Below are 16316 nucleotides of genomic sequence, written 5' to 3' on the forward strand. Positions count from 1 at the left end.
ATTGGCCGAGGAGCCATCCCCAGCGCCCAGGCCATCTTTGCTCCAGTGGAGCCTCGGCTGTGGGAGGGGAAGAGAGAGACAGAGAGGAAGGAGAGGGGGAGGGGTGGAGAAGCAGATGAGCGCTTCTCCTGTGTGCCCTGGCTGGGAATCGAACCCGGGACTTCTGCACGCCAGGCCGACGCTCTACCACTGAGCCAAGAGGCCAGGGCCTAGACTGTTATCTTTAATTAATAGTATTTGTTCTCTAATTGCAAACTCTTAGTAATTATTGTTTCAAATTTTTGCCTTATTTTCCTCTTGAAAAATGTCTTGGCTATTCTTACATGTTAATTTCCTCCAAAAGAACCCAAGCATCAGTATGCCAATGTATTGAAGTATACTAAGAAAGAGAAGCATTTATAAATACTAATAGTGCCTGACCATCAGATGGCACAGTGGATAGAGCACTGACCTGGGATGCTAAGGACCCAGGATCGAAACCTTGAGGTCACTGGCTTGAACGTGAGCTTATCTGGCTGAGTGCGGGCTCACCAGCTTGAGTACAGGGTTGCTGGCTTGAGCACGGGATCATAGACATGACCCCATGGTTGCTAACTTGAGCCCAAAGGTTGCTGACTTGAAGCCCAAGGTCACTCGTTTGAGCAAGGGGTCACTGACTCGGCTAGAGCCCCCCCCACCATCAAGGTACATATGAGAAGCAATCAATGAACAACTAAAGTGCTGAAACTACAAGTTGATACTTCTCATTGCTCTCCCTTCCTGTCTGTCTGTCTCTCTCTCTCTCTGGCCAATAATAATAATAATAATAATAATAATAGTTAGAGAAGCACTTAAGGTTTGTTTAGTCCAAATCTCCATTTATAAGAGAAATTCAGAGACAGCTAAGTAAAGTAAATGGGCCAGGCCCATGGAGTTACTTAGAAGTATCATGAGTCTCCTGAATCTTAATACCAGGTTCTATCTAGGTTGGAAACTGGAGCCAAAGATGGTATCATAAGGCAACAGAGACAGAGAACTATAAGTTCTTCTGGTCTGGCTTCTTTTACTCTCTTCCAATGCCCCTCATCTTCAAAAGATAGAAAAAAACCACTGTGCTTAAGGATCCCAGCATCAGAATCCTGAACTGTAGAAAAGGTGAGGCAAAAGGGATGACTGGATAGTTCCAAAAGAAACCAAAGTACTGACATAATCATGACAACAATCGTATTCAGCACGGTTTCATTTTGGTTCGTATTTGAAACACTAGAACTTAGGAAAATGAGTATTGCTCATTTTGTAGTAATAAGCTTTTTGCCTAAAAAGCCAAAAATGTAAAAGACATGATCCTGATCAGGTCTCACCTCCTTTACCTTTCAGGCCTACCTCTGGATTAACAAGTGAACTTGACTTGAAGGAACTGCTGAGCTAAATCAGCCCAACCCACCTCCTCTGAATTAGAAAAACTGTATCTACTACTCCTGGTTTGTCTCTCAGAATTAAGTATGATTTCTTTAACTGAGTTCTTTAGGGATTCTTTTACCTGAATGCTGCTTTCTTCATCTTCCCGAGGTGACTGTGCAGGCATGACTTCCACATCTGAATTATCAGATGAGGTATTACGCTTTCTCTTCTTACCCACCACAGGAGTAATGGTGCTAAAATGGAAAAAACAAAATCATTTTCAATGAGGGCAAGGAAAATTTGGGAGAAATAAATATAATTAAACCATTACAAATGAAGCTTCCAAACAGACAGAGATATCTTCAGGGGTCCCCAAACTTTTTTACACAGGGGGCCAGTTCACTGTTCCTCAGACAGTTGGAGGGCCGCCACATACAGTGCTCCTCTCACTGACCACCAATGAAAGAGGTGCCCCTTCCGGAAGTGTGGCGGGGGCCGGACAAATGGCCTCAGGGGGCCTCATGCGGCCCGCCAGCCACAGTTTGGGGACGCCTGATCTAGATCTTCATTCCAGGAGACATGCAGCGATTGAGTAGGGTGTTTGAAAAACAGATATTGGGGTTTCTAAACCACTGGCAGACCTTTATATCAAATTTGTCAAACAGTTACTATCACTGTATTTATAAATACCTTAAAGTAGGTAGCCTAAGAGAGTAGAATGAATACTAGACTAAAAATTACAGGGCCTTATTTTAACCCCAGTTCTGTTACTAGCTGGGCATTAATCTCCTTTTTTGTAAACATTGATGACTGGCTTGAAAACTGTTGAGGATCAAGTAATAGATAATGAAATTTGCTCTATAAAAGCTAAAAAATCCTATACATATATAAAGCATTATTATAATTATACCACTGAAAAATCCTTGGGAACCAAACTAGGGAGAAAAGTGTGAAGTTATAAGAAATAAAAGGGAAAAAGAACACTCAATTGTGACAAGAATTACATGGCAAGCCATGGTTCTGTCCACTGCCTAACACTGACAGGGGTTGCTGCGATCTTCTCTAGTTCACATGATCCAAGGACAGGGCAGCCGTGTCCAGCTACTCTTTTACTAGTGAGTGGTAGGGAGATAGTGAGAAATTCTTCACACTACAGAGATACCAAATCAGAAAGAATATATAAAAACATAGTCATGGCTTTTAAATGTAGCCCCCAGCACAATGATTTTTTCCTGTGCCTTAGTGATTCTCTTTCAAAATGTGCAAATATGCAAATTTCTGTTTAACAAATTATATAAGCATTGAGGGAGAAAATAAAGGCCTTATTATTTTCTCTGACAGAGATCATTTTGAACTATGTTGCTGCTAATCACAAGTATTTCTTCTCAACAGCAATTTAAAAATGAGTGCACTGCCCTCCAATGTCCCACCAGAATAGTGAAGGGTAGTACTCACTTCAGCTTACTCTTGCCCTTGGTTTTGGAAGTACCAGATGTTTTGCTCTTCTTTGGCTTTTCTTCCTTGAGTCTCTCCCCATTGCTCTTTTTCCTGCGTTTCTTTTCACCTTCCTCCTCAGGCCGAACACTGGGCAGCTCGTCCTCATTCAGGACTCGGGGTATGTTCTGCTCACCCCGAGCACGGGCCCTAGCAATGGCCTCTGCTACAATCCGATTTGCTTTCTCTTGTTTCTTCTGATGCTCCAGCCTGCGGTTTTCCTCCATTCCTGTCTTGCCCCCGGAGTGAGGAGTAGAACTTGCTGGTGAGGACAGAGCTGCCACTTCACTAGCACTTAGGACTTTAACTACTGAAAGTCCAGAAGAAGCCCCTTGGGAAGAGCCAGCCTACAGAAATGAAAACACTAAAATGTCAACATGCTTGGAGCTAAATGGCCTAAATAAAACCCAGCTCTGAAGCAGGTAGGCTCGAAACTTAATTCTCTAATTCCTCAAGAATAAGGCTCAGACCCAAATCTCACTAAATCTGGACATTTTTTTAAAAAAAGTATTTTTGGTGGGAGGGGGGTAAAAAAAGGGCAATAATTGTGCCAAATGAAACTTCAATACCCTTTAGCCATTCTTCTAATATCAATATCCATTACCATTATTCTAGAAAAAATTCAAACATAGCCAATACTGGTCTCTGGAAGTAAAACAAACTCAAATTCTACTATTAGCTACCTTTATCTTCCTGGGAGATAGGAGGAGTGACAATCAGTTAACCTCAAGACTACTTCTTTATTTTTCAAATAGGGTATTTAGAGGCTCTGGACAGTAGGCTAAGTGTATAGAGCAACAGCCCAGCATGCAGACATCCCAGGTTCGATCCCTGGTCAGGGCACACATGAGAAGTGACCATCTGCTTCTCTTCCTTTCCCCCTCTCACAGCCAGTGGCTCAATTGGTTTGAGCATTGGCCCTGGGCGCTGAAGACAGCTCAGTTGATTTGAGAATTGGCCCCAGACAGGGATTGCTGGCCGGATCCCAGTCAGGGTGCATGCGGGTGTCTATGTCCCCTCCTCTCTCTTAAAAAAATTTAAAAAAGGCAATTTGGAACCAATTATTTCACAAGATTAGGAAAAGATTGTAAATCAAACAGTTCAAAGACAAATATCAGGTAAATCACTTGTTACCCCGAACCCAACTATAACCCTCAAATGTTTTCATTTCATGAGCCTTGGCTGGCTGGCTCAGTGGTAGAGCTTTGGCCTGGCATGTGGATATCCCAGGTTCGATTCCCGGCCAGGGCACACAGGAGAAGTGCCCATCTGCTTCTCCACCCTTCTCCCCCTCCTTTCTATCTCTCTCTTCTCCTCCTGCAGCCAAGGCTCCATTGGAGCAAAGTTGGCCGGGGTGCTGAGGATGGCTCCTTGGCCTCTGCCTCAGGTGCTAGAATGGCTCTGGTTGAAATGGAGAAACGGCCCAGATGGGAGAGCATCACCCCCTGGTGGGCATGCTGGGTGGATCCCGGTGGGGCACATGTGGGAATCTCTCTCTGCCTCCCTGCTTCTCACTTCAGGAAAAAAAAAAAGTTTTCATGATATTATTAAAACAAAGTTTCCATGGATGAAAAACATAAACTCTACATCTCAGTTCAGGGGTATAAATCTAGACTAGTCTCACATTCAACAATGAGTGGTTGCTAAGGGTACTAGCAAAAGACTAAGGTCAATTTTCCTTCCTGTTAAGTCTCACCTGTGGCTGCAGTACCACCTTGAGTGGTACTGAAAGTCTTTGTCCTGGGCTCTGTCCTGGTCCCATTATCTGAGCCTGCTGCACAGAGGACAGTGTCACTGGCTGGGTGGAGGGTGGCTGCTGGGGCTGTGGCTGTGATGCTGGAGGCTGTGGTACAATCTGGATTTTCTGCTGTGGCTGCTGCACCTGCAGCTGGATAGTTACTACTTTGGCGGGCTGCCCCTGGGCATTCTTGGCTTGAGTCAGGGCTGCTAGTTGGTTGCCCTGTAACACTATCTTCCCTGGTAGACTCCCTAGCACGACATGCCGATGTCCTTGGGGACCTCCAGACTGTGGCTGCTGGAGGACCAGGGTGATGCGTTTTGATTCACCCTAGAGTGAAGAAAGGAAATTGCAAAAGATATATTAAAGAATAGTACACCCTGAAGGGTGCACACCAGTTTTCCTTATCCTAGGAACATAAAAACTGAGAAGACAATACAATTCATTTTGTTCATCCTCCTGTCTTGATAGAATCTTTTCTGAAACAACTCTGCCCAGTAGATAACAAGCCTATTTTTGAAAAACTCCTGATGGGAGGCTATCTTCTAAGGCAGTCATTGCATTCCATTTTATGGAACTCTATTAGAATAAAAGTCTTTATATTGAACTAAAATCTACCTCATTATGGTTTCTTTCTATTGGTCCTACTTATCTTAATACTGCAGACCCCCCCCCCTCAAAAAAAACCTCTTTGGGCCGACTGGTTGGCTCAGTGGTAGAGCATCGGCCTGGCGTGCAGAAGTCCCGGGTTCGATTCCCAGCCAGGGCACACAGGAGAAGCGCCCATCTGCTTCTCCACCCCTCCCCCTCTCCTTCCTCTCTGTCTCTCTCTTCCCCTCCCGCAGCGAGGCTCCATTGGAGCAAAGATGGCCTGGGTGCTGGGGATGGCTCCTTGGCCTCTGCCCCAGGCGCTAGAGTGGCTCTGGTCGTGACAGAGCGACGCCCCGGAGGGGCAGAGCGTCGCCCCCTGGCGGGCGTGCCAGGTGGATCCCGGTCAGGTGCATGCGGGAGTCTGTCTGACTGTCTCTCCCCATTTCCAGCTTCAGAAAAAATCAAAAAACAAAAACAAAAAAAAAACCCTCTTTGGCCCTTTATTCGGAGGCGAGCGCCTCTATTTTCTTAGACTAGAAACTAGCATTTCCACTGGGCAAAGCAAGAGGACAATCTTAATAAGAAGAACAGGGGGAAAATACACATAGCTTCTATAAGCCTTATGAATATAATTTTTTTCCCCAAAACTGATTCTCTGTTCCCATAGCATCCGATATATCTCATAAAACTCTGTATCATACATTACTGCGAATTCTTGACTAGCTGTCTGTCCTGCCTGGCAGACTGTGAGCTCTGTAAGTAGAGGAACTGTGGCTGTTTTGTTCAGCATCAGCTAGGTAAACGTGTTCTAAGAGCTCAAAAACACGTTAAACTAACTGCTTCCACCAGGTAAGTAGTAAGTATGTGGTTGTCAACACTACCTGATAAAAAGCAAAGATGGAATTTAAAAAGGATATCCCTAGAGCTAGCTCCCGTGTGCTGTCTCACACAGTTGCTGGGCCCTCTACTAAACCAAAATTCACCTCCCCCTTTCACTCAAGTCACCTGAGTAGGTGTAGAGGTCAGAGTAACTGCAGGCTTCAGTGGGGGCCCTGTGGCCCCAGGGTTTCCAGCAGGAGCTGAACCCTTAACTGGCTGTAGTACCAGCTGCTTTACTGGTCGGCTGGGCTGGACAATGCGCTGAACAGTAGCCTGGTTCCCAGGGACCTTGGCGGCCAACACTGTATTACCAGAGACAATGGAAACACCTGGTCGAAGGGGAGTGCCGGTCAGCACTTTGGTAAAAGTGACTTTTCCACCATTGGCTGTGCCAGCCACCAAGGGCTGAGCTGTGCTGGTGATACCTTGGGCCTGAATTTGTGCCACATGGGCACCAGTGACTGAGGAGCTTGGTGGGGCTTTAAGGATAACAATCTTAGGGGCTGACTGAGGTGGTTGTCCTCCAGCACTACTGGAGGACACAGCTGTGGCAGAGACACCCATGAAAGGATTCCCTTGGCTCAGGATCTCCTGGTTCTTGGAGACCTGCAAAAGTCCTGATGTTGGCGTTGGTGTCTGTAAGACAGGTTGGGCTGGCTGCTCCTGGCTGATGGGCTGAGTGGTATAATCATGCAAGGTTAAAGATTCTGGAGCTGAAGCTGTTGATTCTTTGGGAAGTTCTGTGGGGGCTGTTTCCTCTGGTGGGGGGACCAAGTCACTTGCTGAAGGATTCCCCACATCACCACCTCCACCATCCTGGTTCATTTGATCCAAGGAGTCCAGAGAGCTTGGCAGTCCAAGGGCTTCCTCAATGGGGTCTTGGGTGACCTGGTTGAAGCTGTCATCAGTCAGAGAGTCCAGGCCAAATAAATTTGGGTCATCAAACAGATCCATGATAGGGTCTGCCATCTTGGGAAAGCAATGAAGGGTACTTCCCCAAGGTCTAGGGAGGGAAGGGGAGGGGGGGTACTGGCTCTCCCCTCCCCTCCCCTATTAAGAAAAAATGTACACAATGGAAGAAGACTACTCTTCGGGTAAAGAGGCAAGAAACAAGTGCATGTCAGATTGTCCTGACCTTCATGGAGCAAGATGGCTAGGTCTTCAAAGGAAGATGGTAGAATTCCTGTTGTGGGAAGACAAATGAAAAATAAGCAAAATAGGCAATCTCAGGAAGAAGTTCTTCTTAGGTACCACCCTTAATACCAAATCACATCACAATAATAAGAGAAGAGGAGATAAGGTGACCTGAGGACAGATACAAAGAAGAAACCCCCACACATTTCTGCTTCAAAACTGAAACTAAAGCCGATCAGGCAGTGGCGCAGTGAATAGCTGGCCTGGGATGCTGAGAACCCAGGTTCAAAACCCCAAGGTCGCCAGCTTCAGCGTGGGCTCATCCAGCTTGAGCACAGAGTTGTTAGCTTGACATGATCACAGACATGACCCTGTGGTCGCTGGTTTGTAGCCCAAGGTCGCTGGTTTGAGCAAGGGGTGACTGGCATAGCTGTAGCCACCCCCCTCAAGCACGTATGAGAAAGCAATCAATGAACAACTAAAGTGCCACAACAGCCTGACCAGGCAGGTGGTGGCATAGTGGATAGAGTGTCTGGCTGGGATGCAGAGGACCTAGGTCTGAAACCTCGAGGTCACCAGTTTGAGTGCAGGCTCATCTGGTTTGAGCACAGCTCACCAGCTTGAACCCAAGGTTGCTGGCTTGAGCAAGGGGTCACTTGCTCTTCTGTAGTCCCCCGGTCAAGGCACATATTAGAAAGCAATCAATGAACAACTAATGTGCCGCAACAAGGAATTGATGCTTCTCATCTCTCTTCCTTCCTGTCTGTCCCTACCTGTCCCCTTCTCTCTGACACACATAAACACACACATGCACACACACACAAATTTAAAGTGCCACAACAAGTTGATGGTTCTCATCTCTCTCCCTTCTTGCCTTTCTCTCTCCCTAAAAAACAAAACAACAAAAAAACCCTGAAACTAAAAAAAAATAATAATAATAATAATAATAATAAAATAAATCAACCCTCTTTTGAGGTTCTTACACCTATACATTCTGTCAAGACCATTCTGCTGTCTTTGCTTCTTTTTACAATTATCATTCTTAGGTAAAGATAAGCAAATTCAAGCCATCCACCTTCTATTTAGGTTTAAATTTGACAGAACTTAACAATATACTAGCAGCATTTCAGTGACTATAGATGGTTTCTGGATATACTTTACATTATAAATTTCCCTTGTATTTTAGATACTACTTCCTACTGGCAAAAATAATACCTTTAACCAAGCTCATAGTACAGTCTTGCTAAGCTTATAATGTAATTTTACTCAGTTTTTTTTCTTTTTGAGGAGTTTATTGGCCAGTGACTACAGGGGGGTAAGACAAACCCCAATCATGCAGCCCCTTACATACTCTGTAGCTCCCTCCCCCTTTTTTTTAACAGAGACAGAGAGAGAGTCAGAGAGAGGGATAGATAAGGACAGACAGACAGGAACGGAGAGATGAGAAGCATCAATCATCAGTTTTTCATTGTGGCACTTTAGTTGTTCACTGATTGCTTTCTCATATGTGCCTTGACCAGGGGGCTACAGCAGACTGAGTAACTCCTTGCTCAAGCCAGAGACCTTGGGTCCAATCTGGTGAGCTTTTTTTCTTTATTTTTTTTTTAATTTTTATTTTTTTGCTCAAACCAGATGAGCCCACGCTCAAGCTGGCGACCTTGGGGTCTCGAACCTGGGTTCTCCGCATCCCAGTCCGACGCTCTATCCACTGCGCCACCGCCTGGTCAGGCTACTCAGTTTTGTAAACTTTATTCTGGTTAACATATGAAGTAATCTACACAGAGTATATTTTGTTCTGAATCCCCTCCCCACTTTCGCATGAGATAAAAAAAACTTCCTTTGCAAAGGATTCAAAAAATTCTATATTTTAGTTCCTAAGTTTATATTCCCAATGTTCTCATCACTTCTTATATATACATCCTATATTCCAGTCCAACTAGACTACAGTTCCCTTAATGATATTCTTATCTGCATGTCTTCGCCTATTATACTGTAGCTTCCGTCTGTAACATCCTCAAGTCTTCTACTCCATAAGGTGAATGAACCTCTTCCAGGCGTCCCCAAACTCTGGCCCGCGGGCAGCATGTGGCCCCCTGAAACCATTTATACAGCTCCCACCGCACTTCCGGAAAGGGGCACCTCTTTCACTGGTGGTTAGTGAGAGGAGCACTGTATATGGCGGCCCCCCAACGGTCTGAGGGGCAGTGAACTGGCCCCCCGTGTAAAAAGTTTGGGGACCCCTGCAATAGACCAATTTGTGATGACTTGATCCCTTTACCTTTAAATACCACAGTGTTATTTGCATCTTACTGAAAAGCAGCCGTATTTAATGTTATACTAACATGATGAATTTCTTGTCCATGTCCTCTGAAGGCCCCAAAGGTTCCTTCACACAAATTACAAAACACTGCCTGCTCTTCAAGATGCCTATCTGCCATCTGCTGGAAAATGGTCATATTATTGATGACAGTAATGAACATGTCCAGTGCACACCCTTGCACAATCCTACATGATGGCCCAGCTCCTCCTTCCCAAAAAGACAAAAAAGTTCCTGCTGATGGGGGACCACACCTTATTTATCCACAGATCCCTAAATAACCAGCAGGATATAACATATACAGTAGTTACTCAAAAAGTATTTAATGAATTAATATATTTTCTTGCACTATCTGGAATGAACCATTCAGGCCTTACAGATACTAAAGGGTATTCCCTGATTCTAAGATAAAAATGTAGAAAGCTTTCCACCTTAAAAAACTGTTCTACAAATAACAGAAAGTATTTTGCTAAATCTGGGGCTTCAAGTTCATGAAAATGATAGAAAAAGGAAAAAACTATAAAGAATTACATCATCAATAATTATTTTAAAAGTTGTATCTGTTCTTTGTAACATGATGTCAATCTGACAATCCAAGAAAGCCTTGCTTGATAAGACCATTTCTCCTAACTTTCAGAAGACACCAGAGAAGAATGTCAGTCACACAGTATAGACTTAACTGAAGAAGGCTTTTCCACACAATCCCCAAATCTTTTCTCTTCCTTAACTCATTCCAGTATCCTTACATAACAATATAGTAGCCTGACCAGGCAGTGGTGCAGTAGATGGAGCTTTGGACTGGGATACCGAGGACCCAGGTTCGAGACCCTGAGGTTGCCAGCTTGAACGCAGGCTCATCTGGCTTGAGCAAAATAAAAAATGCTCACCAGCTTGGACCCAAGGTCACTGGCTCGAGCAAGGGGGTTACTTGGTCTGCTGAAGGCCTGTGGTCAAGGCACATATGAGAAAACAATCAATGAACAACTAAGGTGTCGCAACGAAAAACTGATTGATGCTTCTCATCTCTCTCCGTTCCTGTCTGTCTGTCCCTATCTATCCCTCTCTCTGACTCTCTCTCTCTCTCTGTTCCTGTAAAGGAAAAAAACAATAACAATAGAGTAATATGGGTAACTATCCTGGAAACTGAGACATAGATTAAAAGAACAGGCTTATCAGGCCCTGGCCAGTTGGCTCAGTGGTAGAGCATCAACCTGGCATGTGGAAGACCTGGGCTCAATTCCTGGTCAGGGCACACAGGAGAAGCAACCATCTGCTTCTCCACCCCTCCCCCTCTCCCTTCTCTCTTTCTCTTTTCTTCTCCTGCAGCCATGGCTTGATTGGTTCGAGCAAGCTGGCCCTGGGCACTGAGGATGACTCCATGGCCTTGCCTCAAGTGCTAAAGCACGGAGCAGTGGCCCCAGATGGGCAGAGCATCACCCAGTAGGGAGCTTGCCAGGTGGATTTGGTTGGGGTGCATGCCAGAGTATCTCTCTCTGCCTCCCCACCTTTTACTTAATTAAAAAAAAAAAAAAGGAACAGACTTATCAGTAGCTGACACATCAGTCAAAATTATAAAAAATACCTGGCATCTCCACCAATGTTAAACAAGATCTTTCTTGCTTCAGTAATTATAGACCCCTCACATCTCACCCAGAATTCCTATCACTTCCCACTCCTGGCTAAACTATTCCACCAGCTCATTCCAGTCTCTCCTATCTAATTCCTAACCCCATGTTACTCAAAATGATGATCAGAAAAGTTATCAACATTTCTTGGTTTAATAAAAACCTACTCAATTTTATAAACTTTTCAACACTATCAATTATTTACTAGTTATGCTCTTACTTTGCTACTTATTATCTTTCATTTCCTATTCACTGTCAGAGAAATTATGCTACCTAAAACAAGTTACACTAAATATTTAACAGTTAGGTGTCATATAAAAACTAGAGCAAAACTTTCCACTAACTAGAAGTTTATGCTAATAATAATGTATAACTTGCCTTTTCTAGCACAGAGTATTTTGTCCTTTCCATGAATTCCTGCTACTTATTCATCCAACGGCTCTTTCTTCCTTCAACAACAGTCCGATCTCAGACAGAGAAAGATCTCATTTTTTAATAGGCGAAACAAGGCTAACAGTTTCTGAAACAGTTCCTTAACCCCATACAACTCAAGTACATAAAAGTTTTTAAAGATCAATGCATTTATCATTTATCTCCCTTCACAGTTTTGGGGTCAAATTTCTGCTTCTTCTGGTTCAATCTGCGCCCAATAATTTAAAAAAACCTCATCGTTGACTTAATGCCACACCACCAAGTTTCACCGCTTCTCAGTCCCATCCCAACTCCTTTCTACTGACCTTGTACATATTTTTAAATCCTAGTTTCCTGCTCCTTTTCTAACTCCCAACTTTAAATCGTCCTTGCCTCTCAAAAGATTAAACCTCTCCCAACACACCTCCAAGTTTCTTCAACTTTCCTTCTATCCCTGCTAATGGGTCATCTGGCTATATCCACATCTAGCCTATTCTACACCAAGCTCATCAATCCCATGGTTTAAATCTTGATAGTAAAAATAGATGTTAGCATTCATATAAATGAAGCAACTGGACACCCCAAGTAAAGCAAATGCTTAAAGTCATACCACTGCCCAAAAGAGAAACACATGTGTATGCTCAAAAGGAAAGACAAAGTTTAATGGATACAATTAATCACTTTCACTAATTCCAAATTTATGGCCAGACTAATGACAGAAACCTTGAGGGGTATATGAGTTGGGGAAAAGTGGAATAAAGTAGTCAGTTGGGGTTAAAATCCAAGATTATCATCTATATTCTCCAAATGACAAGCCAGTTAGCACTAAGAAATACTTTATACAATAACCCCTCATATTGCCTCCTTCTTAAAGGTGTAACTAGCCTCTCCCTTTGATGTAAGTCTAAACTGTTGTTCTGCAGTTTATCACCTTTTATATAGTTCTTCTTGTTTGTTTTTAAATCTAGAGTTCCAATTCTCCTTTTCTTATTTTACATGTCTCCTTACCCTTGCCCATTTCCAGAACTTGTCTGTCCAATCATAAAGAACTTTGTTTTAATTCTGCTCTGTACTTTTCCATCTCAATCTCCCTAAACTTTTCAACACAGCAATGATTCTCATCTAGGGAATGAAAGGTTGGAAAATATGGTAGCTTGAAAATGTATGTTCAGTGTAGTAATTTTATATTTATCAAATGGAAAGGGAAAACACACCCCATTGTTTAGGTTATCTATATTCAGTAAAACTGGACAAAATCTTCTTGGCTAGTCAAGCTCTATAAAAGACAAGGTGGGTGGGGGGCGGGGAGCAGAGAAGAAACATGCCTGGCTCTAGGGGTTATCAACCCCTCTGCGGTGGGAAAAGATTTCTTATGGTCTCTAAAAAGGGACTTTATCATAGTTATCGTTTATAATGGGTGAGAAACACTGCAACACAGAGTAGTCCAATTGTCTAATGGATAAATTTCTATAAACTGAACTACAGACACCCATTCTCCACTTAGATTATTCTGTAGTGTACATCCGCTTGGAAGAGAATAAGTGCATGCCATATTGACAAATGCTGACCCTTTTGAGTAATATGTACCTTTACAAAGTACCATCCATGCCCATTTAACCTTAACTGCTCAAAGATTCAGAAAGTAACAAACTATTTTATTTTAAAGTATAAACCTTGTTATTGGAAACTGTATCCTTTCATAAGGATCAGCTGCAGACAGAAATAAACATATGCTACTGAAACACAAGATGCTCAGAAGCAGCTTAATTTAAATGAGAAATTGCTTGAAAATAAAATAATCAAAAGGTCTAGAATGAAAATCAACATAATTTTTAAAAAGATTTTAAAACTTCCAGGGAGACATTTGTGAGATATAAAGTGTCTCAAATCTTATAAAGAAATGGGAAACAAACATCTGAGGTGAATGTAATCACAATTTTGGGTCAGCAAGGGATCAGATGGAAGGACACAAACCATAAGATATGAAGCTTTTAACTTGGAGCCACTCAGTAGATTTCCTCAAGAAGACAGATCCTAGGCCATTTCCTCTATCTTCGCCATTCTCAGTTTTAAACGTAGCTACTTGGTTTTTGTTTTCCCAATTACTTATGGAAAAAACACTCACACTTCAATCTGGAGTATGGACATTTGGGGGCAAATATGGCTGGTAAAAAGTGACCCCTTCTGAATAAACAGAGAAAGCAAAATAGGCAACTATGAAAGCTAAAAGCATGTACGTATATTCAAAAGATAAAGGAAAAACTACAGAAATTATGTACTCCTATGAAAGAAGGGAAGGGGCAAGGTAAGGAAGTCAGGGTTTTATGAACAGGGAAACGAGACTGGGGGTGGGGGTGGCGGGGACTCGGGTACATTACCTGCTCATACTGCCGGGGTTGGTGCCAGTAAGGCCCAGACAGCAAAGGCAGGGGATTTCCGGCAACTGGCGCCCCCAAAATGTATACAGGATACATGCACTTGAGGGAGGGAGCTAGCGGGGTGCCCTCCAGAGTGGGGATGGCCAAGACGAGAAGATGAGGGGGGGGTGGATGCCCGGGTGGAAGCAATGTTAGGGCGGAAGCTACAGAGTGGAAGGCCCGACAAGCCCTGAAGGAGAAAGGCGCTGTGCCTCACCCCAGTGGGGGAACAGAGGTACCTTTACCTGCAGCGGCGTGGGAGGCCGGTTCGCCCCTCTCGCTGTCTCTCCAGCACCAGTTCCCCCTCCTACTGCGCTACCTAACTTGATGCTCCAGCCCGCCCCGTGTCCTCATTGGCTAATCTCACCTGCCACTCACCACTGAGGCAAACACGGAAAACAGCGCAATGGGTGGAACTTAGGAGATCTTTCCCCTCCCCCGCCACCGCGGGTTAGGTTGAGAGCGCACGGAGAGGCCTATCCGGTTTCCAGGGCCAAGGCAAGCCTGGAGCTTGCTTGAAAAAATAAAAATAAAAATGGGGGCCTGTCCAGAAGAACGGTCTTATGCTGCGGGAAACAAGTCCTAGAGATTAAATTCCTTACAACCTACTGTATCTGCACACCAAAGAGCATAAACTCAGAAGGAGGGTTCCACACTAGGCCAACTCTGCCTCCCCCTTATTGCCTGCCATCTAGCAGCCCTGTCAACCCTCTGCTGTAGTGACTATACATTATCCCCTACCCATAGAAAGGGGCGAATCTTCCCTCCATAATGGGAGTGAGGCAGCCCAGCTGCTGGAACATGGGGGTCCTTTACTCTTAAAAGATAAAGCACTCTTTCTGCCACAACTGTAAATGCTGGTTTGCATTCTTGACACTCCAAACCCGAGGGCAGTGGGCAGCAGTACATCTCTTTCCAAGAGCCCTCGAACAATTCCTAGCCCCCTCCCCTGCAAAACACAAGCCCAACTCCTAATCTCAAAACCTGGTCTCCTGCCTCCAGCTCATTTCTCCTGAAACTCAGCCTCTGTGACACACTGACTGGCCAGTGTCTACCTTGCAATGCCACTTGAAACCACTCTAATTCCCAATAAGACTAGTCAGTTTAAGAATGATGGCGTACAAGCTTAAATCTCCCCAAAGTTTAACCCCCCCCCTCCCAAAGTAAACTGTTACTAAAAACAGTTGCTGACTTCCTGATCATGTTTCCCCTGAAATGTAACCAATAACACTGAAATCCTACTTTCTGCACTCTGGGACACAAACCAGGGAGCAGATCAACTTGGTTGTAGATCTCCTATTTTCAACATCCCTAGCATTACCTAGGAATACCCAATTACCACTGCTGTAAAGAACAATTCTGTTTTCCCCTTCACTCAGGGTCAACCTCAAATGTGTTTGAAACCTCCTGTATCCACCATCTAATCATTTGCCAAGTCCCAATGACTCTTGCAATGTGTCTATCAGAGACAAATTTTGGAGCTGGCAAAACTTCGGCAATCATATCAAGTCCGTCCTCTTCTTGTACAGATGAGAAAACTGAGGCTTAGAGAGTTGAGTAATTCAACTATGAAATTAAGTGGCAAAGTTAAAATTCACATATCTGACTCTTCTATTTCTGCTACCACTTCTTTATGCAGTTTCTTGTGTAAGTAAGTACCTTAGAACTAGTCCATTCTGCTACAGACTCATTTCCTAAAACAAATCAGTCTCCAGCTTAAAAACTTTCAAAAGTGCCCTGGCTGGATAGCTCAGTTGGTTAGAGAATTGTTCTGATGTGCAGAGGTTGCCAGTTTGATCCCTAGTCAGGGCACACACAGAAACCAATTTTTGTTTCTGTTTCTCTCTCTTAAAAGAAGAAAAAATCGGCCCTGGCCGGTTGGCTCAGCGGTAGAGCGTCGGCCTGGCGTGCGGGGGACCCGGGTTCGATTCCCGGCCAGGGCACACAGGAGAAGCGCCCATCTGCTTCTCCACCCCCACCCCCTCCTTCCTCTCTGTCTCTCTCTTCCCCTCCCGCAGCCAAGGCTCCAGTGGAGCAAAGATGGCCCGGGCGCTGGGGATGGCTCCTTGGCCTCTGCCCCAGGCGCTAGAGTGGCTCTGGTCGCGGCAGAGCAACCCCCCCCCCCCCCGACGGGCAGAGCATCGCCCCCTGGTGGGCAGAGCGTTGCCCCCTGGTGGGCGTGCTGGGTGGATCCCGGTCGGGCGCATGCGGGAGTCTGTCTGACTGTCTCTCCCCGTTTCCAGCTTCAGAAAAATACAAAAAAAAAAAAAAAAAAGAAGAAATCAATAAATAAGATTTTTTAAAGATAATAACTTTCAAAGTCCTGTTAC

At 44.4% G+C, this 16316-nt stretch overlaps 1 protein-coding gene across 6 annotated transcripts in view; it reads right to left on the reverse strand.

Moving 5' to 3' along the window:
• Positions 1 to 16316, reverse strand: part of CHD8 (chromodomain helicase DNA binding protein 8) — a 78961-nt gene that overhangs the window by 46285 nt on the left and 16360 nt on the right. For 3 of the 6 annotated variants that reach the window (XM_066277383.1, XM_066277385.1, XM_066277381.1), the window contains exons 2-5: positions 6209 to 7265; positions 4571 to 4942; positions 2836 to 3221; positions 1520 to 1634 (exon numbers count right to left, since the gene is read on the reverse strand). In XM_066277383.1, the coding sequence (XP_066133480.1) occupies positions 1520 to 1634; positions 2836 to 3221; positions 4571 to 4942; positions 6209 to 7051 (1716 nt within the window). In that variant the 5' untranslated portion in view covers positions 7052 to 7265. Of the gene's footprint in view, positions 1 to 1519; positions 1635 to 2835; positions 3222 to 4570; positions 4943 to 6208; positions 7266 to 14231; positions 14288 to 16316 lie in introns of those variants that run through there. The other 3 variants (XM_066277387.1, XM_066277382.1, XM_066277386.1) reach the window with 3 other exon arrangements.

This window comes from Saccopteryx bilineata, chromosome 4, assembly GCF_036850765.1.
Source record: "Saccopteryx bilineata isolate mSacBil1 chromosome 4, mSacBil1_pri_phased_curated, whole genome shotgun sequence".
In the NCBI taxonomy this organism is placed as follows: domain Eukaryota; kingdom Metazoa; phylum Chordata; class Mammalia; order Chiroptera; family Emballonuridae; genus Saccopteryx; species Saccopteryx bilineata.